General features: G+C 45.7%; 1 protein-coding gene across 12 annotated transcripts in view; it reads right to left on the bottom strand.

Annotated features, from left to right (window-relative positions):
• LOC132908754 (uncharacterized protein CG43867) overlaps window positions 1–24,278 on the bottom strand; it is a 98,453-nt gene that overhangs the window by 2,823 nt on the left and 71,352 nt on the right. For 4 of the 12 annotated variants that reach the window (XM_060963034.1, XM_060963044.1, XM_060963042.1 and 1 more), the window contains 14 exons: window positions 12,826–12,888; window positions 6,316–6,483; window positions 5,879–6,064; window positions 5,595–5,797; window positions 4,916–5,147; window positions 4,571–4,745; window positions 4,257–4,493; window positions 3,885–4,176; window positions 3,531–3,804; window positions 3,057–3,446; window positions 2,765–2,983; window positions 746–1,038; window positions 328–661; window positions 15–254 (listed from right to left, as the gene is read on the bottom strand). In XM_060963034.1, the coding sequence (XP_060819017.1) occupies window positions 15–254; window positions 328–661; window positions 746–1,038; window positions 2,765–2,983; window positions 3,057–3,446; window positions 3,531–3,804; window positions 3,885–4,176; window positions 4,257–4,493; window positions 4,571–4,745; window positions 4,916–5,147; window positions 5,595–5,797; window positions 5,879–6,064; window positions 6,316–6,483; window positions 12,826–12,888 (3,306 nt within the window). Of the gene's footprint in view, window positions 1–14; window positions 255–327; window positions 662–745; window positions 1,039–2,764; window positions 2,984–3,056; window positions 3,447–3,530; window positions 3,805–3,884; window positions 4,177–4,256; window positions 4,494–4,570; window positions 4,746–4,915; window positions 5,148–5,594; window positions 5,798–5,878; window positions 6,065–6,315; window positions 6,484–6,556; window positions 6,678–10,929; window positions 11,209–12,825; window positions 12,889–24,278 lie in introns of those variants that run through there. The other 8 variants (XM_060963036.1, XM_060963035.1, XM_060963040.1 and 5 more) reach the window with 8 other exon arrangements.

Genomic DNA, 24,278 nt, shown 5'->3' with positions numbered 1-24,278 from the left:
AAGAGTAACTTTACCTGTGCCATTAACGACGCAAGTTCAAATGCAAGTTCTCGATTCACCGGAAATTTGCCTTGTACGACTTGCTGATTTATTTGGTAACACAGAAGAAGTCTTTCTCTGTCGGTTTCCATCTTAGCTGCCTGTCTCCAATAACATCGCGATTTGTACGTTAATTGTATCACCCTGGTATTCTCGAATTTCCCTGAACCCTTCTCTCTTAATGCGGTTTCCCATTTGGAGATTATATCACAAAGCTGGAACGAATAAAATTATCGCGTCGGAATATTTTCGTCTACTGTAATTTCCAAACTCTCCCGAAGTGCATACTTTTGCTTGAAGATCGATGAAATGTTCAAGATCCTTCTCGATGGGATCGTCACTAAATAACGTGAAACCCGATTGATGAACATCTCGGCAACCGATTTCCTGGTTCAGAGTATTCAGAAATTCTTCTATCGTTGTGCTGCCATCGAAGCTTACAACCTGATACGTCCCATTCAAGAAGTGAACCGGTATCGCATGTGGTAGGGAATGATGGTAGGGATTTTTCATTAATATCGACAGGACCTCCATCCTCGAGGGCTTCACCTCCCTTCCGCCGTTTTGTAATGTCCTTTCCAACGCTCTTTCGCAATAGGCTGCGTATTTGCCGCACTCCGTTCTAACAAAATAACAAATTCATACGTTTCAATTTACAAATTTCTTTGAAATTTGAATGCTAATAGAACGAAAGAAGATCACTTACTTAGTATCAGCGTTTCTTTGCAAGTGTAACTTCAGGTACCAGAGTAGCCGATTGTTTCTTGGTAGGAATAGAGAAACAGCGAGCGCGAGCAGCTGCCATCCCTGGATAAGAACGTACTGGGCGGGATTAGTTTTGCAGTCCAAAATCGTTGACGTCGAGTGGCCCTGCATGAGCGGAGGACTGTGAGAAGTGGAGGCCGTCGACTGTGCGTCCGCATTTTCACCGCTGCCATTTGCCGCGGGACTTTGCGTATCGCAGGTGAACAGCGATTGCGTGGCGCAGAGAAGGAGCTGCTGCAATGGTATGCTGGCATACTACTATATCCCTGGATCGAACCAGACCTAATCTACTACTTTATTTATTTATTTATTTATTTTTTTCTTTAAATAAATCGCGCTCCACTGTCCTCGTTTATTATTCGTTTGTAGAATCTATTTTAACAGGACAATCAAAGGTACGTGTTTTAAAATCTTTTAGATCTGTGCAGCTCATCGAGTTTCTAATATGCATTTGGAATTGTACGAGGAGTGTCTGGGACAAACGTTCGAATGCCCTCGGATCCGATGGAACACTCTAGATTCGTTACACTTTCGTCATAATATAATGCCTGTTAGTAATGTAAGCAATCGAAATCGGTCTGATTAACGCATAACTCTATGTGTGTTAATCACATAAAACGCATGAACTGTAATAAGTCGAATGAATTAAGAGAAATGTGGATGAGATAAGCGCTTTCGTATTTTTTTAGGCCATGTGAGTCTACCTTACAGCTCGAAACCATTTTTCTCTCGTTCGTTTGTCACGAACGAATCGCTCGAACGCGCTCTTTCCCCTTATTATTCTCCTTGACACTTGATACACTGTACTCAACGATGCATAGCTTCCGAAGCTCTCGATCTAATTACATTCTACGATGTACGTTCGAATCTGTAAGGAGCTTCTAGCTGTTGTTGCTATTCTTTCTTTTTTCTTTTTTTTCTTTAAATCAATTTTCTTATATAACCGTTTATGACCAGATAATCAAAGACTAATTTTTCTAAGCAGCATTCAAAAAACAGAGAATATTTTGTAATGAGCTATCGAGCAAAAAAACGTACGGAAACAGAAACAAAAAACCAATCTAGTAAAAAGATGTTTTTCTGTGTGTGGTTTTTTATGTACACCAACATACCATTCTGCAAGTGTGTGTGCCGCAGAACGTATTTTGACAAGTCCGGAGATCGTGGTATTTTATTAGCGAATCGGACGATCGATCGATAATGCATCGATGATGAAGTATGATCGATGAAATAAAGAGTGAGTCTAAGTGATTCTCCCGCGATGAGAGGAATGAATTGTCGAAATATGTTCGGCTCACATGATAGGGCATCAGGGTACAGGTGATCGGGTATCATGTATAAATATCAAAAAGTACACAATAAAAATAAAACAAACTTAACATGACGATGTTCTATGAAAAAAGATAACAAGAATCGAAAAAAAAAAACGCATGCGATTTTAGAGTAGCCTAGGAATAGCACACGTAAAGCAGCAAATGAAAATGAAATGTGAATGAATGTTAAAACTAAAATCGTTTTCTGTTAAATACTTCGTCAAGTATTATTAATGTTATTGTTATTACTATCATTACCATTATTAATTATATATTGCTTTGGCAAATAAACGACAACCAGTTGTATTAATTATTAGTGAGTTACTTTACAAAAGAAAACAAAAAAGAATAAAGAGACAGACAACTAAACAGTTCACCGCTACTTCAACGGAATTACTTCGTATAATACTTGACTAAGCGTACCCGATGTACCATTTCTTCTGATTATACGGAAGCGATATATCCAATTATACATTCGTTTTTTAACTAGCCTTTTTCGAAGAATACCATAGATTTTAAACCTATTAGCTTGATAGTAACGTTTCGGCCAATAGGTAAAACGTTTGTTACAAATTACGCGACGAACACGTCGGCTGTAAAAATGGTACAGGGTTCAGAGTGTTTGTTAAACAATAAGCAGGACTTACAACGCGCGCAGTACCCAGCGACACAAGTCTGGCGGCCTTTTTTACCTGTACGCCCAAACGATGTTGAGTATGACGACTTGTCTGCTTTACCAATGCACATATGAATTCAGATTGTAATTCAGGCTGGTCTATGCATTGTTGCAATGCGTTTTGCGCTAATACCACATGGTAGTCTATGCCTGCTTGCTCCACTGCCACCGACATGAACAACTGACAAGCCTGTGGTGTAAAATAACATTTCCTCGTATATAAAATGTCTGATATACGATATTTTTATATTTTATGTATTAACCTTGAAAAGCTTGATAGCCTCGGTCTGCAAGGCTTCGGATGTCAAGCTGGTCAGTGGGCTAGTGATGTTCTCTTTCGTGTGGAGCAACAGCGGATGTCTCCAGAGGACACAACTAGGATCTCCATCGGTTTCCATTAATCTTTGTACTAGCTGCTCGTACTGAGTTCCAGCACTAGGCCCGCCTCCAGATACCACCGTCAGATGGTACAGCCAATTGTCTTTATCTTGTTTATGAGGCATCAGCAAGTATGTAGGGCCTTGATGAGTAGGAAAAATACCGATTGTTCTTTCGTGAGGACCCTCGGCGTCTCTCTCTTCGCTGTCGCTGTCGGACACGTGCTCGACTTCTTCTACTCTAGCGTCCCTCATATTTATCTGTCCAATAGGATTCTGAAAGACAAACGAAACGGAGGCATTGGTATTATTCACGTGTAGTCATCGAATAATATACACATTGAAAGATCAGTGGCTTACCGTATCGTTAGGGCACTTAAAGTAAAGGAACATTTTTCCGATGAGGACGCACCAGCACTTCTTAGCGTGCCCGTTTTTCACTTTCGTCAGCCATCCCTGTATCGTAGGCTTATTATCTTCCTTACTGAGCAAAAGTTTCGTCGCGTTCCGCCTTTGTACGTTTTGTAAAACCCTTATCCAGTCTTCCATCGTTGCGATACAGTCTGCCGTTAAATAATACGTTTTCTTCCCTGTTGCTATCTCAAACGTGGCAGCACCTTCCGCCCTGTTTATCCTATTAGGAAAGTCACGGATAATTTTAATTTTACTTTCTACGAGGAAAACACGAGAGAATATATATCGTTGCACAATTACCTGCACACTTCGTCCAATACAATTTGGCCTTGAGGTTTCCGATTGACATCGTTCTGACTTTTCCAATAGGTCAGCACACCGTTCTTCAACACGAACCATCTCTTTCTCCAGGTTTTTAATTTACCACCGAGTTTCGCAAGGTGGCCGGTCTTCTCTAAAGATTCTTGTCGTTTTGGACTCTCGCCGGAGACTCGCATTAGCAAACTCGGCATACTAGATTCGAAGGATGTGGAGCTTAGAGCATCGGGAGGTATCGCGTAGTCTTCCGACAGACCGGATTCCAGAGAGGTGTCTGCAAGCGAGGTAATTTCTAAGTTGTTGGATGTACGATCACAGTGTTCGACGATGGCGAATGATAATTAAAATGCTTACCACGTTTCACGCTTTTGCTAGGGGAGCCGCTGGAGCTTCTCTTGGCAGGACTAAGGCTGCTGGTGGTTTTAACGCTTTTCGAAGGACTACTTCCACTGCCAAGCGAAGAGTCCGTGTTGTCTGAAGAGCTATTGGTGATTCTCGTGTTGGTTTCCGTTTGATTGGGATGCTCTTCGCCGTCCGAGCTGTCGTCGGAACTGTCACCAAAGGGCATCGACCTAATTTGACTGGCTCGCCCTAAAAAATCGAAAGAATCATAGACACTCGCCCTTTTAAAACGAATACTTGTTAAGAAACGAACGACAGCGACTTACCCTTGACCGTTGCATAGACTGGAACTGAAATATCGCAATAGCCTTGGGAGTTGTGCGCAGTCAAGTTGTGTCCTGTTGCTTGGGAATGTTTCGACGAGCTAGTTGTGTTTGTCATTGTGGAAGGCGCGGATTCCTCGTTCGTCGGTGGACCGATGCCAAGCCCGCCATCCGCTACCTATGGAATTCGTAAACGGGTTTGTTTCCTGACTGTAACAACTTGGCGAGTATGCTCGTAACGCGTGTTTCCTCATAAATATAAGACTCGTTGATTTTCTACTCTAGAAACTTAGGTTAACCGTTCTCAAGCACAAACAAACCTAATAAGAGTAACGCGTATATCTGTACCTGGTATATCTTGGCTTCCCAACTAGGAAATCGGTGCAAGGGTGGAGTGGGTGGTCGAGGACCTTGCGCGCTTTGAGCCCAATTCATTCCTTCCCTGCTCGGCGTATAGATCTCCGCGTAATCGTGAATAGCCTCCGAGCTGCCACTGTCTCTGCTCGTCTCCGAGACTCCAGGTATATTCGGTAACATCACCAAGTTTTCCACCGCCGCAGCGAGCTCCTCCGACAGCAAGCTAGAGTGGAAAAAGAATGGCAAGCATAAAACACGGAACTAATTTAGCCGGCAAACGCATTTTAATCGCTTCGATAGATACACGATCAGCGGCAGCCCCGTAGCGATATGCTCGTGCCAATAAGAACGAAGAAAATAAAAGTAAAAAGTAAAAGAGAAGCTCTATACTGGAAGGCAACAGAGAACAAAGTATATACGGGGTCGACAGATCCCCGCAGGAAGTCTCAGGACGTTACAGGGTACCACAGTTTCGAGAGTCGGGCGCCGCTATCACGTCGTGAGACCTCCCAAGGAGAATCGAGACATATTTACGCGACGCTAGAGGCTAACGAACGACGCGCAAGCAGAAGCGAAAGAAGCGATCATTACGAAAACAAGCGAAATGCATGTAATAATGTACGTAGGCGCGAAAAGCGTCAAACGACGAAGGTTTCTCGCGAGATTCTACCTTGAATCCATGTTGGTGGTCGTGATCCCTCGTTGTATAGTTCCACAGGCTGACAGGTGTCTTCGGTGCTTTGTACCAGCTTGTGGTTCCGCTACGGAGCTTTGCACGCTTTCCGGTACCGCTTGCGGTGTTCCCTCCAAGCTTTCCGATCGTCTGCGTAACGTGGGGTCAACTTCCAGAGATAAGGATGCCCTTGTAGGTGCCTGAAACGAAGCGTACTTTGGTAAATGAATTTTTAAAATTCTTTCCCGATACTGAAACACTCGAAACAGGATTCTACGTACAGGTGGTTTCAGGCCGATATTGGTTATGTGATTTCTCAGTAGCTCCAACTGCTGATTGCACTTGTTGTTCTGTTCCCTTAGGTGTTGGTTTTGCTGCTCCAGTTCCCTCAACTTATTGGTCACCCATTCCTTTATTCTCGCGGCTTTCGCCTCGACCTGCCTCGCGTCTTGAAGCCGTAGCTGCCTCTGCAAGCGTTTCGTAATCGCTCGTAGATTATCAGTTATCTCGTCCGCTCTTTGATACGACGCGTTGTTTTATCATGACGCAACCGCGTTAGATTATCAGAATACTGATTCTGCAAAATTGCTGATGAAATTAAATCCGTTCGTCGTATAGAATCCTTAGACGTTCGAAAGCAAACTGATGCTACGAGAAATCTGACGAGATCGATTCATATATTTTTCTCGGAAGAAACGTTTGGATTTGTTTGCATTACCTGTTCCTCGACCTGTGTTTCTAGCTTCGAGATGCAGGCACAATGTACATCCTCGATCTTGTCATTCTGCGTACCGGAAGTTGACGGCAGCGAATGCGGTGGAGAACCAACGCCGGATGTGCTCAAGCAGTATTCACCCTTCACTAGCCGCTCCTCCATCATCCGTACCTGTAATACATCCAACACGTCCTTCCAGTCGTCGCAAATCCGTTTATCCGTTACGACAGATCGTTTTACTAACTTAATTCTGAACTTTCAACATCGTTGATCTCCGCTTTTGTCTCTTAAAGTACTCTTTAGCTCATGGCCCAGAAGACACCCATTCACCGATCCTTCCCCATAAAAACATTGCCTGCGCGAACCCTCTGACCAGCCTACTTTCCAAACGATAACTAGAACTCCGTGAATTTCGTCGGTTCGGAAAGCGTCACGCGAGCATACCACGTTTCCGGCGCGATCGAAAAAGCATGGCAGTCGGAGACGCGTGGCGTGGGATCGTCGAGTAAACAGCAATGACAAAGCGGACAGAACGAGAGAGAATGAGGGTGGGAAAGGGGAGGAGAAAAAGGAAGGGACGTATGGCGTTGCGTGTGGACCTGGTGCACCCCTTTTCTGCCACGATGGTGGTAATGCTCGTTTTGCAGCAGCTGTCAAAAATCGATATCACGCTCACGCAGCACGGATACGTAAGCGCTGCACTCCGCGCGTCCACCACTAAAGCAGGAAAAGGGGAGAGACAGAGAGCGATATTGAGAAAATCAATACGCCAACGGAGAAATCCTCTGGCCGAATGTTTTCCTCCTGGCACCGCGTGTGGTTGCATGTGCTCTGCGAATCATATCGATCACCCTTCGCGTTTTCACGTTCATTGTCGTCTTTTTTCCAGAGTCAAGGATCCCGTGATACTTCGCTTCTCTCTGTCGTTTGATTCCGTTCTTTTCTTTCCGAATAGAAAATTCGGAGATTCGGAGGAAAAGATTTTAGAGTCTGAGAGAATCGGAATAAGAAGACGCGTTAAGCTTCGTATTTTCGGTTGCGAGATTGATCGAACAAGGCTGCACCGTTTGCGGACGATGAGTAACAAAGCTGGGCTGCAACGCGAATCATCGCTGGCAGAGCAGTATTAATAGCACCGACATTCCACCGAACTGTCGTTCCAGATATTCGATCACTCTTTCACACCGAGCCAGCACATTGGCCCATTTCACTGTAAATCTCATCTGGCCACGTGCCGCATCGTTACTCTACACCCCCGATACGATTTATTCGACTCGCGATACTACGATCGTACGTTCGATTCTTGTTTTTCCACCAACTTTTCCCAAGAAATCGTATGCTACCGAACGTTTAAAAAATACGATATTAGATGGTTCCTTACCCAGGTTACGAGTGGCCATGATAGCCGATCGCGAGCTAATCAGAATCGACCAATGACCCCTTTAAACCCTTCGTTCCTCTCCTCGAGGGCTCTTGCTCGATTCTCGAGGACACTCCCACAAACAGCGAACCAGGATACGAGATTTCCCTTGCCTCGTAACCGCAACTCGAACGAGTCTCGGGGGATAAACTATGGGGATAAGGGTGCGCACGATGCCGATGATCGAACCGAACTGAACGAAACTAATGCACGTAAACTCTTCGGCCTTTCCTGCGGCCGATGAGTCACGTTGGCTCGCAGCCAATGGCAGAATTCGTAGAGGTCCTCGTGTGCACACACGCCACCCCTCAGGCAAGTACGTCGGCCTGACAGTAGACGACAGACGGCGGCTCCTTCCTTAGGCTTTCTGCCGATTTGCAGCCTCTAACACCGCCCAGGTCGGAGGGAAACCGATGAATACGCGACAGCCCGATCGCGAACACGTTCCACGTTGGCTCTACGTCTTGAGATTTATCGATCTGCTCCACGTTTGTATCTCGCAGGCCTGCGCCTGTCGTCACCACGCGACACGTTCTGCGATGAACGATCGTCCACGGAGTGTCTCATAGCGACACTGATCGCTGTATGGGAGGGACGAGCCTTCCGGTTGTCGACTTCTGAACGCAGAAAGTTGATTCGTCGTCGAGGATCGTAGGATTCACGGTTGCTGGCTTTCAATTATATCTAGCGGGTGGTACAGCAGTTCTGCGATTTCTCACTTTTAAAGGAGATTGTATTTAGAAATTGGCTATCTCCAAGGAATCAAATGGTCCGTGAAACTCTTTGTCTTTTTCAATGCTACTCGGTTCATTGGATTTCAATAGGGAAACAGAGGAAGGCAGACTTGGCAGTCGAGTCGGAGCTGTTTAATTCAGAGACAATGACCGGCTACGGCGAGTTTATCATTCGATCGAACGACTTCTGCGGACGTTTGAACTCTATCCGAAGATTTATCGATTCGTGTTGCGTCTCCGGAGGCACAACCCTGAAAGCGAAATACTGCGAAACTAGAAATAGCTGCTGGCTGGAATAATCTAATCCCATCCGCTGATCTACAGAAACGTCACGTCTGTTGCCGTTTGCATTGTCTTACGTCTTCCTTTTTTTCCCCTCGGTTTACCACCTTCTTGATAGAAGATCGCAATAACGTTTCATGAAAATTAGATCGATCCATTCAGGGTACTATGTGGCAGATCCGATCCCACGTCTAATAACCTAAATCCATGGTATTACAAGCTTCTTGAACAAAATCGTTCGTATGCGTTGGAAAGCTTACAGGGACCTTTCAATGGCAAAGGGCCACTTTGTTTTCGTTGGCGAAGGGGACGTACGAATCATAGCGGGTTCTATGGGACGAGCCGAGAGGCTGGCCCCCTTATCTTTTCATGGTGGTTCGACGCACGTGCGCGTACACGCGACAAAGCGGTATCACCTCTCACGGATGCATCGTCGAATCGCGTTGGCTTCCCGCCAAAAGCAGCCCGTTAACGTGCATGTACATGTAGAAACATTCATTCAACTGCGATCGTCGGGGGGAACGAGCCGCGGAAAAAAAAAGGGAACAGACGACTACGACTGCGGCTGGCTAAATGGATCAACGACCGACGAACGCGTGAGAAACGCGTCGTCGACCGAGAAGGGCTCGACATTGTCCGCTATTCCGCGTATATCGCGCGACCTCCGCGTTAACGAGGAATTGCAAGAGACTGAGAAGATCGGAATTTTGAGGCTCGAGTGGAGCTAGACGCGAGTTCTTCCAGAAAAAGTATAGTCCACGGTTGACGGTAAGTTTGAAAAGAACGTTTTTCAAAGACGTAGCGACAGAAATATTTGCAAGATACACGATGAACCTCGTTTGTCGTTTCTTTGTAAGTACATCGCCGATTTGCACGCGTAATATGTAAAGATATCTAAGGTATCCAAAGTATAGTGTGTCATTTACGATATTTCATAGATAAAACAATCTTTTGCTCGAGTCTTATTTTTTCAATTATTTTAGTAAAATTACGAAGTTGTATAAATATATATCCGCGGTATTTATCAGTTACCAAGAATGTTTGCAGATATTATAATCGTATTCCACTCGTGACAAGCAAGCACAAGGTATAGTTACAAACACTGTTCTCTAAATTTATCTGACAATTTGTCGTTATTTATGTTTTGCCACGAACGACCTGTGAACTGTATAATTTTATTTTACTTGCGATACTTTATTCCAAATAACTCAAATTCGAATATCACATCGTCAAGACTAAAGATAGCAACGCGCAACGAAATCAGGCGTTACATCCCTATGACTCAAGCCCAGCGAGAGAGATACCGAAACCCTAGAGATTAAGCGACCTGGATCGCACGACGGAGAAAGCTGCGATTCTACGGTGACTTTAAGAACCCTGTTCTCAAAGGGCAGATTCGGGGAATCGACGTTCGAAACAGGGGCTTCATCGTAGAGAAACAGCAACATCGGAACAAGTCCGGCGCCACGGCTGCTTTGAAATATTTAAAGGGGAACTGTACGCGGGGAGTAAGAAAGCAACGACTGCGCGTAAGTACCTTTATTTTGTTTGCTTGCGCGGCAGCTCACGGGAAACGTGGATTACTCATGAATTGGCTGCACGCCAATTCTATACGCGACACGTCCCGTCAAAGCGGGTCGTTAAGTCGACCCGCGTCCGCTAAGACGCTCTTCGTCTCTCGTTTCTACCCTCGCGACGCTTCGTGTCCACGCACTCCTAGATCTGCTTGGATTCAATCTTGATCGAACACACTGATAAACCTGCATCTATACTGAGCACCAAGACACTCGTCTAGACATTGTCCTTACAATGACCACAATCAAGAACATTTCTCGAACACTACGATGAATATAATATAAATCGCTGTTCACCTAAAACGCTACGATGAATCCCCTTTCTTGATAGAAACAGAGTTCGTTAAGAATTCATCCGTAGGATAGTTAAACATAGTATCAACATCGAAAGGAGCAAGTCGAACTACAAACTACGCACGATCTTCTCGAGCCGAACAAGACTAAAGAATCAAGAAGAACAACTGCGAAGAATGGCTTCGTCAACCATGACCTCGTAGCTATGAAACTCGATTAAACGTCAAAATCAATAGCTATAAGGAAAAAATGGATGAGATGTTTGAATTTAAAAGACAGTGTGTGTGGTGACTCGTGTCAAAGGGGTTTTTACCTTTCATCGGTGTCACCTGCCGGTCTCCATAATTTTCAAGAACGCGCTGGTTCGTCGACGACGCTGTCTCGACCGATTCTCCCAGTCACGATCGAGGGGTGCACCAAGGATCGAGGGCAAGAACGATCGCGGAAGATCTACCGCCGGCACCGGCACCGGATGCACGTGGTTCACGAACGCCCGACTTTTTGGCCGAATTTCGAGGTCATAACAAAACGACGGTCTTGCCGGCCGGTCGTACGGCCATATTGTCGCTCTTCTCTCTCTTTCTCTCTCTTTGCTCTTCTTGCCTCTCGCGCTCTCCTCGTTCGTCCATCAGCGGTTTCAGCTGGTCGTCTTTCTCCCGTTCTCGTGGTCCCCGTCTCTCTCGCCAGCCAAACGCAAAAATCAATGCGACGTAACATGCGCCCTGACACCCGGATCCTCCGGTGTACCGACCGAACTTTTACTCCCGAATTCTCTTTACTTCCAGGGTAAAGTAAAATTTTCGGTTCGACGTCGTTATTTTGCAAATTATACGATTCCCTTTTTTGGTAGATTTTTGAAGAATTCACGAAGACAGAATTTGAAGATTAATTCAAAGATTGCTGTCAATGTTTCGTGAATAACGTTCCGAATCGATCCACGTCTTCTTTCTTTGGTATCAAAAGGGAATTAACGTGGATTAAAGAAAACAGAGCAAACGAATCGGTGAGCTGGTATCTCAAAGGATCGATTTATCGAAACATCGTATGCAAAGTCGTAAAGTTCCGAAATGCGATTGCCCACGGTTGGTACAAAGTCAGGGCCGGATGGTTTATGAAAATTTGAGTATCCGTCGGTAAAGACCAGGCAACCGGGTTGCAAGGTTGGGGGAAAAAATCGATGCGAAACTCGGTAGAGACGATAGTCGGTGAGTTTCCAGGTGCACCCTCGAACAGTTGGTTATCTAGTCGGTAACGCAGTATCGATATTTTCACGTGAAAGTTCGCCGTTTGATCGCTCACGTTGCGAAGCGTGATAAAGCTAAATAACAGTTAACCGCATTTACGATATTTAAATATTCACTTAACAAGTCTCTTGTCGATGAGAGGAGACTATTCGATGTTCCTATCTACACTGGTAGATGGAAGATCAGACACGTGGAACATCCGTCCATTAAGATACGACTCCATTCCGCGTATGTTCGGCTTCACAACTTATGCACGAACTTCTAATTAACCTGGTTCACTGAATTTAATGTTTCACGGCCCGATTAAAAGTCAGGATCTCCGGCAGAAACTCAGGGACAAGGTTCTGTAAAGGTCAAAGGGCGTGCATAGCTGCAATGCAACTCTCTCTTATGCCGCTCTATCGATTACACAAAATTATCTATAAATCTTATTGTATAATTTCTCCATTTCGTTGAACGATCGAAAGAAAAAGCGGCGCTCTAATTTCACCCTCTAAAATATGATTTTTAGATAAGCTAATAAGGCTATAGCGGAGAGTGAATTATAACGGAACACTCGGTATATAAAATACTGGCCTGATGGAGGCGAGTCATTAAAGCGGACGGTAGGACTTGCTAGGAACGTCGTTACCACTCGCTAAATTAATTATTTATCCTTGGTGTCTTCGGGCCAGTTGGTCGAGCATTAACCAACGACACTGGCGTTCCGTTAATAGCAGAGCTGCAGCGCAATCATTTACACCGAATCGATTGGACGTTCGTGAGCTACGATGCCGTGAGACGAAACCGATTTACCAGCAGCGTTTCGATTTCTCTCAACGGCCTGAATCGATGTTTACGACCTGAAGGAAACGTTAACGAGCCGAGAATCGAAAGGATGATCGGTGTTCTTGAGCGAAAAGCGCAGAGGAGGAGAAATCTCTTCGAGATGACGAAACGATCGCGACTGGAAAATTTATTCTCACCTTGTCCTCCGCCTCGTCGGCTCGGCCCTCCGCTTCCAACACCCGCTGCTCGAGCTCCGAGAGCTGCAACAGAGAAAAGAAAATCAGTTAGTATCTCTAGATTCTACAGCGAGATCATCGTGACGAAACGGCGCTATTTTAGTAAATTTTGAGAAATTAAGTTTACTAATAATTCATCACCATCGTTGTATGCAAAATATATTTTTAAATAATTCTTTTCCACAGGGAATTTATTTAGACAGCAGAGAAAACGACGATCCGACACGTTCGGAGCCATCCTACGAAGCGAGTCGTCGGGACACCGATAAAGCTACTCCGGAGCGCGTATTGTCCGCAAACAATGAACGCTTCGTGTCCATCGAGGTGAATGTTGGGTCTCGAGGAGCATAGATGCGTCTACCGTGTCGAGGAAAAAATGAAATATTCATAATCTGGCGTCAGCAGGCACGAGGAATCAAGAAGCAGTTCGCTGGTAAGCCGAAAGGAAAGAGGGGCCGCGATATCTCGCGTCATCTAATTTTCCTTCCAGCGGGAAAACTTCCATCAAACTTGGTTAAGTCCATAGCTCGACGCGTGGATGCTTGCCTGACGAGAGTTTAATGGATACCACGGACTCAAGCGGTGCCACAAAACTTGCTTGATCCGTCAAAGATTGATACGCGCCGCTCCTCCACCGACACGCAGATATTTCTACATTTTCACCCCGAGAATTGATTTCCCCGCGAAAGATTTTTCAGCTCGATGCGAGATCTCAAAATTTTTGAATTTTTTCATTCAAATTACGAATACTCGAATTTGAACGTTTACATCTAAATTGAATCGAAATACTATATTCTACTCTACTTTATTATATTCTGTGTCTATCGTCACAGTAAGGGATCACGACTGTTGGGTAGTATTTTTACTGCCGTACATCGACTCGTCTTCGGAGGAAGCTGGACGCTAGTGTCCCAGAAGACTCATGAGCGACGCAAAAACGTCGTGTCCGTCCGGCGCGCGAGCGGCGACTATTTACGAAAATAATGGGTAATTCATTCGATACGCAGCCGTGATTTAAGTCTTCTTGGAATTAGCAGGGTGGCCCATTAAACCGGGCAGAGAATCAGACTCGCTCGTTGACTCTCTCTACCGTGGAACCGGCTAAAAAGTATTCCGTGGTTGACCCCTCGGGACAGTATGAATTGCTCTTAAAGCCGCGCCTCGACCCGTATATTAACCTCCGTTTTAATTAATCACCGAGTGCCCGAGCACAGCGACGCCTGCGTTGTTTCGCCGCGCGTGCACCAGGCAAAACCTTCCGTATTCGCGCGTGTTATATCGTCGAAAATTCCCCGGCTCGCTCGGCCACTATCGCCCCTTTTCCCCGCAGCACAATTTATTCCGCGGCAAAACTGTTTATACAATAAGGGCCTCGGCACCGATCAAATAACCGGAGCATTTATCGTGTCGTTCCTCCTCTCGCCGTTAACGAGAGAACGATTCATCGTTGCTGGTAATTGACACGGTGAAACGTGCGAAACCATCTGCTGCGAGGGCTGCTGCGGCGTTGCAACACTGCGTTGGAACGCGGCGCATGCTTTAGCATCGCTGATGTATACGGCCACGGAGCGTACGAGTGTTAACGACTAGTCGATGTATCATGGTTGATTGGTAAATAATAGAACGCAGATGCATTTATAGCGGCGTCGGAACGCAAGTCGTAGATTCGACGGGACGAGCCAGCAGCGAATAGCGACAAAAGGCAGGGGAGAGCAAATGGGAGTCCTCCAATTATTCCGAGCAACTTTGCCGCCGATAAGCAACGGCACTCGCGACCCAATCACCGTGATGAAAGGCAGCAGAGCGCTCGACGAAGCGGTTGGCGACGCAAACAACCGCAAACACGGGGGTGGCGGAGCAGATAGCGAGGGCAAAGGGCGTCGAACGAGCGCACGAGACGTTCGATCCAGGGCTGGTCTACGTGCTGGAAGGGGCCGCGTGCGTGAGAATTCAGCCCTTCCTCGCGAAGACGGTTCGCTGGAAAGAAGCTGAACAGGCAGCCTACAGGAGGATCTCATCAGAAGGGTGCAGTTAGTAGCATCTGGCGTTGAGAGAGAGCGAAAAAAAAAGGGGGAAAATCAAGAGGGAGGAAGTACGAAAGGAGGGAAGAGGAGAAAAAGATGAGAAGAAAAGTACGAGAGCAAGAAAGGAGGTACGGTGTCGGAGCGAAGGTACGCAGAAACGTTCCTCGCGACGGGGTAGGCGCGGATTTCCTCTGGCGTTAAAGTCGCGGCTAGACTCGAGAAGAAAGAACGTCTGTGATGGAGGGTAAGGGCGGTACATTAGCCGCAAACGGGATACCAGGAGAATCTCTCAAACTGTCGTCAACGCTTAAGCTCTCCTTTTCTCCCGTTTTCTCTTCCCTTTCACCCTTAGCTCGTTGTGCCCGCGATTCGGCAACGAACACGGCAATAAGGGCTTATGAAAATCGTGGCTTGCCGTCGTCGGGACTGCGCGTGTTCCGGTGATGTTTCGTCTTCTCCTAAGAAGAGAGAGGAAGAGGGAGAAGGACCCTTCCTTTCCTTCGTGAATACAGCCGACACCATGAATAGCAAACCGTTGAACGAAACTCGCTGTCAGGGCGAGCGTTCTCGTGAATCTTTTAGCGAACGACGAGGTGACTAGCGAAAGATCAAACGGTCTGTTAGATGGCAGGGCCGCTACCGATGTTCCTTGGGAAGCTAACAGATTTCTCCCGAATCTCGTGTTAAAGGAGAACGTTCCAGATTCTCGTGGATTTCGTTCGACTCGACCGACAACGGGAAGTTTTTCAAGTTTCGATGGAGAAACAGCTCCGTGGAGGAAAGGAGCGACGCCTCGCTGACGACGGTGCGAGGGTATGAGAAAGCTAGGTATATAACTCGCAATGCAAGAGTCGATCGTTATCGAGCCGTTACACGGCTACGAGAGGATGCATTCGTTATGGGAGCTCGTGCGTACTTCAGCTTTCGTTGAAAGCGAACAGGTGACGCGAACACAGGCAGCAGGAAAAGGGGTCGGGGAATTAAAGCGGGAAAAAAGAAGTTGGCCCCGCGGCTAAATGAAAACGTCTGTGCGGTGGTATTCAACGTCGAGTGCGCCGTGGTATGGTTGGAATTCAAATCGAATCGATCTCGGGCAGTGGCTACGTCGAGTGAAGAGACAGAGAGGCGAACACTCCACGAACTGATCGTTCCTTATGAACCGCGATTTCACAAATCTATTGCGCTCTGTTCTCCTTTAACCTCGTTATACTTCGATAAACGGGTCCTGCAATATCTTCTAGGCTTTTCTAAAGTTTCGAAAACCTGCGATGGATCTTCGCGATAGATCGACCTCCTAGCAGCGTCAGACGTTTACGAATTACGACTGGCTATGGCCGGCGAGATACCGATTCGTCACGAAACAAAAACATTTATTCTCCCCCGAAAAGGAGCGACTTTTAATCAGCGAATCCAACCACGAAAGGTTAATCGCGCCTGTGAAGTTCACGATTCGCATCCCCGGCCGCGTGTATGAGCCACGTTCCATCCCCAAGGAGGGCACGCAGAGGATGATTACGAGACAGGTTGACGATGATTACGCTCGTTCGCTCGACGAAGGGGCAACGCAAAAACCGCAACGCGTTGAACGAACACGAGCGACCAGAAAAGCCACGCGACAGAGAAAAGTGGGCCAAACAGGGAGAAGAAGGCCAGCGGATTCGTTAGGGTTTAAGCAGTCGAAAAGGGGTTGGTTGAAGTAAGAAAGGGCGAGCGAACAGAAGAACGCGAGAGCAGTCGGCCGAAACGATAACTTTCACCCCGCGGCGTTTTCTGAGAAGGGTGGAAAACGGTCGGGGAAAGGCACGAGGTTGGGATTGGTTCGTTAATGTTATCGGTGGGTCGCGTGATGCGAGACATAAAGCATCGTGCGCCTTCTTGAGTTTCGTTTCTCTTTGTGCCCCGACGAATTTATGGCGGGCCGATGGTGTCGCGTGAACGAAAAAGAACGCCGGTCGGAGGGAACCATGCTACACGCTCGCCACCGTGTTCGATTAATACCATTTCCCTTGGAAAAACCGTCACGCGAATCCGCTCCCTCCTTCTTGCGAATGATACGTTTCTCGATAACGATACGCATCACGAATCGCGTTTCTTTCAACGTTTGACGAAGAATAGAAACCGATTCCTTTCGCGTTTGATCGGGCAAGTTTTTCTACGATATACGATATATGAATGGGACGTCACTGTAATCCACCGTAGAATTTTTCTATCGTCTCTGAGTTTTCTTCTCAAGCGTCAAAGTTTAACGTTACGCTTTATCTTTGTGCCACTCCGTATTGCTCTTTACATCTCGCGTTGTAAATTATATTCAACGGATCTCCTTAACGTTTCCCCTTCGGTTAAAGTCGCGAACACTCCGAAGCGGTAGGGCACGGTTCGCGAGAAAGGCAAACTCCAAGAACGCGTGCATTTTTTATGAACCGGTCCGGGCCGAGGTAGCGTGCAGGTCTTTACGGAAGCACATTAGCACTTCATGGGCTTCGCCGACCACCCTCGGAAAGAGCTTTCCTTGGGCCGAAATCCCACCGCCTACGGATCGCTCTCTCGTGCCTTGTATATTAATTATTTCGAGCGGAAAAGGGTACAACACGGTCGACGCTCCCTCGAGAGCAGAACGGCAAGAAAATTACGTGGCCGTAGCGGGCGACACATCGCACCGTTGACCTAGATTCGTCACGTTCACCGCGTTATCAGTTTCCATATCGATTCTATTAATTAATAACGTCGATTCATGTACGCGACCGGATAGATTATTATTCACGAGGATCGACGAGCCTGCATTAATAAACGAACGACCGACGAGCAACCGGTTTTCTTTTACGAGGTAGATTGGGTTAGAGATAATTGGAAAGGAGGATGAGACGTAAGAAGACGCTTCTAGCACGAGAGACAGACGAGTGTTAATATTGCAGGGTGGTCGGAACGGTCTTCTATATCACGAACCAGCGTCGCGGGTCTATCGAGTCTCTGCAATTCGTTGGATCAGCTCTTTGAAACGTCATTAACGAAGATGTAAAGCGCTTTGTCTTTGTTAAGGGGGTTCCACAACAATCGTAAGAATAATCAACTACCGGTTCATCATCCTTAAACGTATGCTTTTCGAAAGACGTTGCGCCCAATTTACGCGATGCAATTTGCGCCGGATATTTCAGTTAGACTGACAGGTAGACGAGGTTCAAAGAAAAGCCGGGATTAGGGAAGCAGGAGAGAAACTAGTTCCACGATGTTTCCCGGCTGGTGACCGAAAGAAGGAAATTGTCACTTTCGGCTATTTTGCCGCGCGCTGACTTGCCACCGGATGGACTTTCAAAGTTAAATCTAATTCAACTTCCAATTTCAACTTCCACAATTTTCCTTCAACGAGCAGGCAAGTTTTCGCGGTGTCAACGAACTGTACGCCAAGCAGCAGAAAATTACTTTAATCCTCCTCCTGGCTCGTTCTCCTTCAACTTTCCTCGGATACATCGATCTTCCGTGAAACGTTCCATCGACACGCAGTAAAAACGTGCATAGCAATGTCCTAAAATTGTTCGTAAAAAGGCTTGGACTTACCGAGTTCTCTGTTTCATTCGTCTTTTATCAAAGTTTCTAAAAAAAAAGTGTCTTTGAGAGGGATACTACCTGTTGTACCCTGTTCCACCTCCGGCAAAATTTCTTTTCGCTCACTGTTGCCATTATTACGGTCATCATCGTCGAAATTATCGCGGTGAAACCTACTTACGGTTCACCCTCGGCCCTGACCACCTTCAGCCTCTTTGTATTAATTGTTTGTTTAAGAAGCGACAACCTGTAAGCGCCCGAGGGGCCGGATTAATTCGCTTCCACCGCTTCTTTCAAACTTTTTCCTTCTTTACCGTTTTCTGGACACCTGTTCTTCTTCCCTGACTCCCTAACTTTATTCAAACATATTTATCCATCGTCTCTACCTCGCCCTATGACAGCGAGAGGGAAAAGAAAAGAGAGAGAGAGAGAGGAACGCGAAAATTAATCATGCGAGCGACACGCGTCTATAAAAATCCCGAAGAGGGAACGGGGATTGGAGATCGACGGAAAACGAAGCAAATTCCCGAGGATCGACCATTCCAGGACGCATTACTTATTCAAAGCAGGTCACGCCGTTTGAATTTTTCCCAACTGAGAATCGTAAAAATAGGCCGTGAAAGATAAGGCGAGATTTCTCTTTCGGGCTTCCCGATTTCGGCACGGGAACGAACGAAAGTTCTTTACTGTCCTCGTGAATCCTTCGTCTCCTTACGATTTCGTCGAGGTGTGGACGCGAAACGGGACACGCGCGCGACACAGGCCTCGTTTCTATAAAAATCGATAACTCAATTTCCCGCATGGAGGATGATCATCGGCGGCGAGCCGTTCGCGAATTAATTTCCGACGATGAAAATTTCGTTAGCGGCGCCGCGTTATATTCGCGGTCGTCGGACAATGTCGGAGAGGACGGCCGCGATCATATAATTCATCGCGCTCCTATTAGCGGCGCGGATCAATCAATTACATCAACCTAACGACCAGATCGCGATTAACAATCCGGTTGACCTTTTTCCGCTCGGCGAATCGCAAAACGCGTGATTCCGAGCGCGCCACGTCGCCAGCCTGGTAAATTTGCCTGGACGGAATTTCCATCATCGTGATCTCTTCCAGGGAAACGTCATGTGTTATGCATTAATTTGGAAACGGGCGAACAGTCGCATCGAGATAGGCGGTTTATCGGATTAGAATTTGAAATCGGCTAGAGTTGTTCTGGTAGAAACGCGATAATTAATTCGACTGTTTAACCTTCGTCTAACGGGGACTGGGTTATTGCTATAGCTAGGCTGTCCACGGTTAGACAAATTCAAATTTTTACGGATACAAGAAGTGGAACCTAAATACATAGAGATTTACCTTTAATATTTTGCATATTTCCGAACATTGCACGTGTCCCGTATATTTAACGCGTTTAAATTTCCTATATCTGTCTACGATGTCGAGTTTCTTATTTTATGAGGATAAAATTAAAAAAAGGATAACGTTTGGCTTAACGTGATAATAAAATTTACTTAACCTGTTAACTGCGGAATTTCGTTTCAAAAATCTCTTACGGGGTGCGTAGTTAAAATCGAGCAATGACGAGTATACACGTCGAACGCAGGGTAAATGCTCCTATCATAAATTTTACGAAAAAAGCACAGCAAAACGAGGGAGGATTACATTTTTATTCGATAAAAAATTAACAATCTGTTGTCGAAAAAGGTACTGTTATTAAAAACTTAAAAATTGCCAAAAAATAATAACGTTCATAAGTAAGAAAAATAAAAACAAATTTTTTAAATTCATTTGATTCTAGTGCGCTTTTTTTCAAAGCAAGGTACCACACAAAGTACCGCGACTCCTTACGAGTTCCAGCAGACGGCACATTTTCGAAATAGATTTGCTTCCGATAGTATAACTGGTATAATGTTATATAAGCTGGTATAAAACACAAAACAATTCGGGGAATAGTCGATACACGCACCAAAGAGAGTAATCAAATAATTAAACTTTTGTTTATAAAATACACGATAGGTTTACTGGCAGTATAAATGAAACATATCAGTAAACGTAATTTGTATTACCTTTCACTAAAATTTTGAAGCTTTTATAGTAAATGGCAATTTTTTATTTCACACAATCAGTATACGCGTCAACCGCACCGAAATAAAGTTTTGGATTGACGTCGCGTATACACGTGGAACGCAGTCACCTGGTTAAGAGATAAAATGGTACGTAAGGTACCTTCGAAAGTAATAAACGTGAAATAATCTGCACGAGATCTTCTGAGAATGAATCCAGCCTCCATGCTGTTTGAGCATTAAACGTTTAGATATGGTAATTTTTTAAGAAGAGAAGCTTTTATCGTTTTATCGCTTATGACGTTAAATCGACGAGTGCCATCGAATTTCTCTAGGTAGTAAGTGGACAGGGGTTGACGCGTAAAAAATGGATAGGAAAATAATTCCAGTGGGCGTCCGCAAGCGGAATTGCATTGGGAATTGGGCACGTAGGCAGTCGAGAGGCGGAAAACGAGCGAGGGCCGCAACTCGTGCGTCGACCCAGCCACAGTGCAATAACAATAACGACGATCGTACTAACAATCGCGAGGACGACGATGACGGCGTTACCGCGTCGATAATAAAGCCTCGTCCACGGGACAATCGAATCTCGAGTGGAGAAAGAGGTGGAGTAGGAGGGCGAGCAGGAAGAAGCAGTGAACGCGACGACGATTCGATGCGACACACGCGCGAATAGCTGTGATTTTGTCGCGCGGAACTCGCGGCTCGTTTCCCTCTTTCTCGATGGTTCGAACGTTGGATTGTCAGGCAATCCGACTCGATGGTTTCCAGACTCCTCGCACCTGAGAAGTTCTTGTAAAATTGAGGCAAATGCCTGGATTTTACCGCCGCGAGGAAACTCTGGGGCGAGAGGAGACTTGTTTCGTTATTGGAAATAACGCTCGCTGGATTTTGAATCGCACACTCTACTTTTTACGGTCAAATTTGAAAATTTAAATCTTTTCTCGACAAGTTATCGCGTAAACGACATTCAGCCATTCCCAATCAGCAATATTTCACCAAACAGAACCAATTTCCCATTTCTACTGTCATAGGTTTTTAAACCTTGTAAACGCTACGCGGAAAAATGTAATTTCTCCCTTCCCCCCCTGTTGTTAGCACAAACTGGTTACACGTACGTCGTTATTTTCGTTGCACAATATCCGGGGAATTTAATTTTCATACACGGTATTGAAAGCCTGTTCGACCGCCGCTTAATTTGCGTGACGATCAACTCGATTTTTCGCGACGAACCGCGACGAAAATCGCCCATGGAAAATGCATTATATTTGCTTTATTTATTGCCGGTCGTGCGGTTAGATCGATTTATTTTGCATATCGAAAAGCTAGCCATGGCTGACGAAGTACGCGCATTTTGTTTGCCCATCGCTCGTACGAAGCGGCCTTTTGCCAGCCTCGTGTACAACACGATCATGAATTTTTCAAGAACACGCATCACATTTTCTACGCACGGATATCGTTTGATCGAATTTTACAAACTTTCCCTTTGGTTTCTGCGCTGTTGCTGGTTCTACTATCCTTTGAATTTTTTTTTTTTTTTTCATTATTGGAATTTTCGTTTCGGTGTATTAGCACTTTTTTTCTATCGCTATATCGCTGATACTTCCTTTTGGTCCATTTATTGAAAATTCTAGTACACGCTATATTTTAGTCGTGTTATAATCATGTCGTATTGAAAAGATTACAATCTGTTAGACAACTCTAAATGCCCGTATATTTAATTGGTACCGCAACTCTATGCTTTAATGTAGGACCTCGCCATATCGTAGTGTCTGTTATACCTCCAGGGTAATTGCACGGATTGAAATATGCAGACTGTTCGTGCACGATGGTCACAGAACTTGGACGTATGCACAAATTCGCGCGACGGATCGACCGGCTGATAATTAAGTCTCTTGGGTGCGGAAGCAATCATGAATCCGGCCTTAAGTATCGTCTGCTGGAGATTCGTCGAGCCGGGTTACAGTCTGGGCAAGCCATGGGAAAAGCTGAAGGATGGTAATTATCGAACTCGAGGAGACGAGAAATGAACGGGCGAACTTGTCTGCTAGCGACCGAATCGCTACAGCCAGAATTTTGTTGGTCTCGAATCATTTCTCTAACGTGTACAATTTTGTTAAAACGCGCGGCAAAATAGTAATGTACGATCGATAATTAAATTTGTCTGGCACCATCAGCCACGTTGATTGGACAATCGGATCTTTTCGTTGTCCTCGATGATTGACACAGTTGGATCATGGTAGGCTGAATGTCGTAATTGGATCTCGCGAGTATAGCGGCGATAGTTGTCAGATCGGTCGACCACGGTCCCTAGATATCGGTTCTTGTCAACAGATGTCCCATCGGCTGGGTATTGTTAGGGAACTTCGGGGACAGAAATATCACCGATGTGTATATGTGTGTCTAGTGAGGGAACTTGCAACCATCGTGTAGACGCGCATGAACGTTGCTTCTCGATAGCATTGTTGACTCGATGATCGACCGTCGTTTACCTCGTATCTCGTGTGACGAATGATTCAGTGGTATTTCCTTAACCAATCATAATTTTATTTGAAATCGTTTCAAGTTCGCTGGAACTTTATTGCGAAAGTTTTCGGAGAAGGATCCAATTAACGACTCGATGTTAAACAATAGTTTGGTGCATCAGGTGCTTTAACGCCGTCGTTGCAGGGCAAACGCGTCCAATTAATAAGGCAACGAACCACAGACTGGCCCTAATACCGTGCCATCCCTTGCCATACTATCTGCACACATTCGCTCTGGTTCGTTGTCTGTGCTTTCCCGCGCGACTACGACTCGGCTGGTCGCATTAAGCGTGGGTACACGAGTTGCCAAGTAGCTATCTGCATATTTACACGCGTTTCCCCGTGTACCGATAAAATCAGCCGCGCGCAACCTGCTCCGGAGGCGGCGGCGGCACTGCGGTGTCATAATCGTATTCCTTGAAATACCTCGGAGCATTTTGGAACCTCGTTACCGAGACGAAAGGTAAACACACGCCGGGAATCGAATCGAACTACCGCAGACCCTTATGGCTCTTTGAATCGTGCATCGATTAGGGTTGGTTTATAGTTGCCTCCTTTGAATACCGTTTTCTTGCTCCAACAATCGTCCTCTTCTCGTTTAGCGATTCGTGTTTTTTTGTTAGAACGTTGTATATGCGACTTCTTTCTTGATGCATTAAATTTTCACATATTTCAATGGAAACGAAATTATTCTTTCCTTGTTGTTAGGCGAATAACGAGGTACTTTTAATTAACGGCGATTTAGTTATCGAAGTGATTCCATCGCAAATTCGACACTGGCCAGCAGAAATCGGTTCACTACCGATATCGATATCGGGTACAAGGATGTACTCCATAGGGAACGCGTGGCGAGGTATCATCCACGGTTATATACGCGTGCACTTAACGCTTGCAATTTTTAATTACGCTCTCCGGCAGAATTCGCCGGAGTGCTGCGAGTTTTACGATAATTTCGGGCTATAATTCGTTCTACCGCGCGATCCACCCCTGGTTAGGAATTTTATGTTATTCCCCCCTCTCCCCTTCTTTTTTTTATACCATACAAACTAGCGGACTGTGTGGTCCGCGATCGCGGCAGTAATTAAACACGTCCGACGTAAAACCGCAAAAATTCGTGGGACGAGGACTTTGGAGAAATAGAGGGGCGTAGTCTATGAAGAAGCGAGTGTATGGACGCGATATCGATGGTCCCCTTTCCGATATCGTATTTAATTTTTCCTCCCGTAAGCCAATTAAAGTAAATACGCGGCTGGTTCTGTAGG

This window comes from Bombus pascuorum, chromosome 7, assembly GCF_905332965.1.
Source record: "Bombus pascuorum chromosome 7, iyBomPasc1.1, whole genome shotgun sequence".
Classification (NCBI taxonomy): domain Eukaryota; kingdom Metazoa; phylum Arthropoda; class Insecta; order Hymenoptera; family Apidae; genus Bombus; species Bombus pascuorum.
This window is presented reverse-complemented; position numbering and strand designations above follow the sequence as displayed.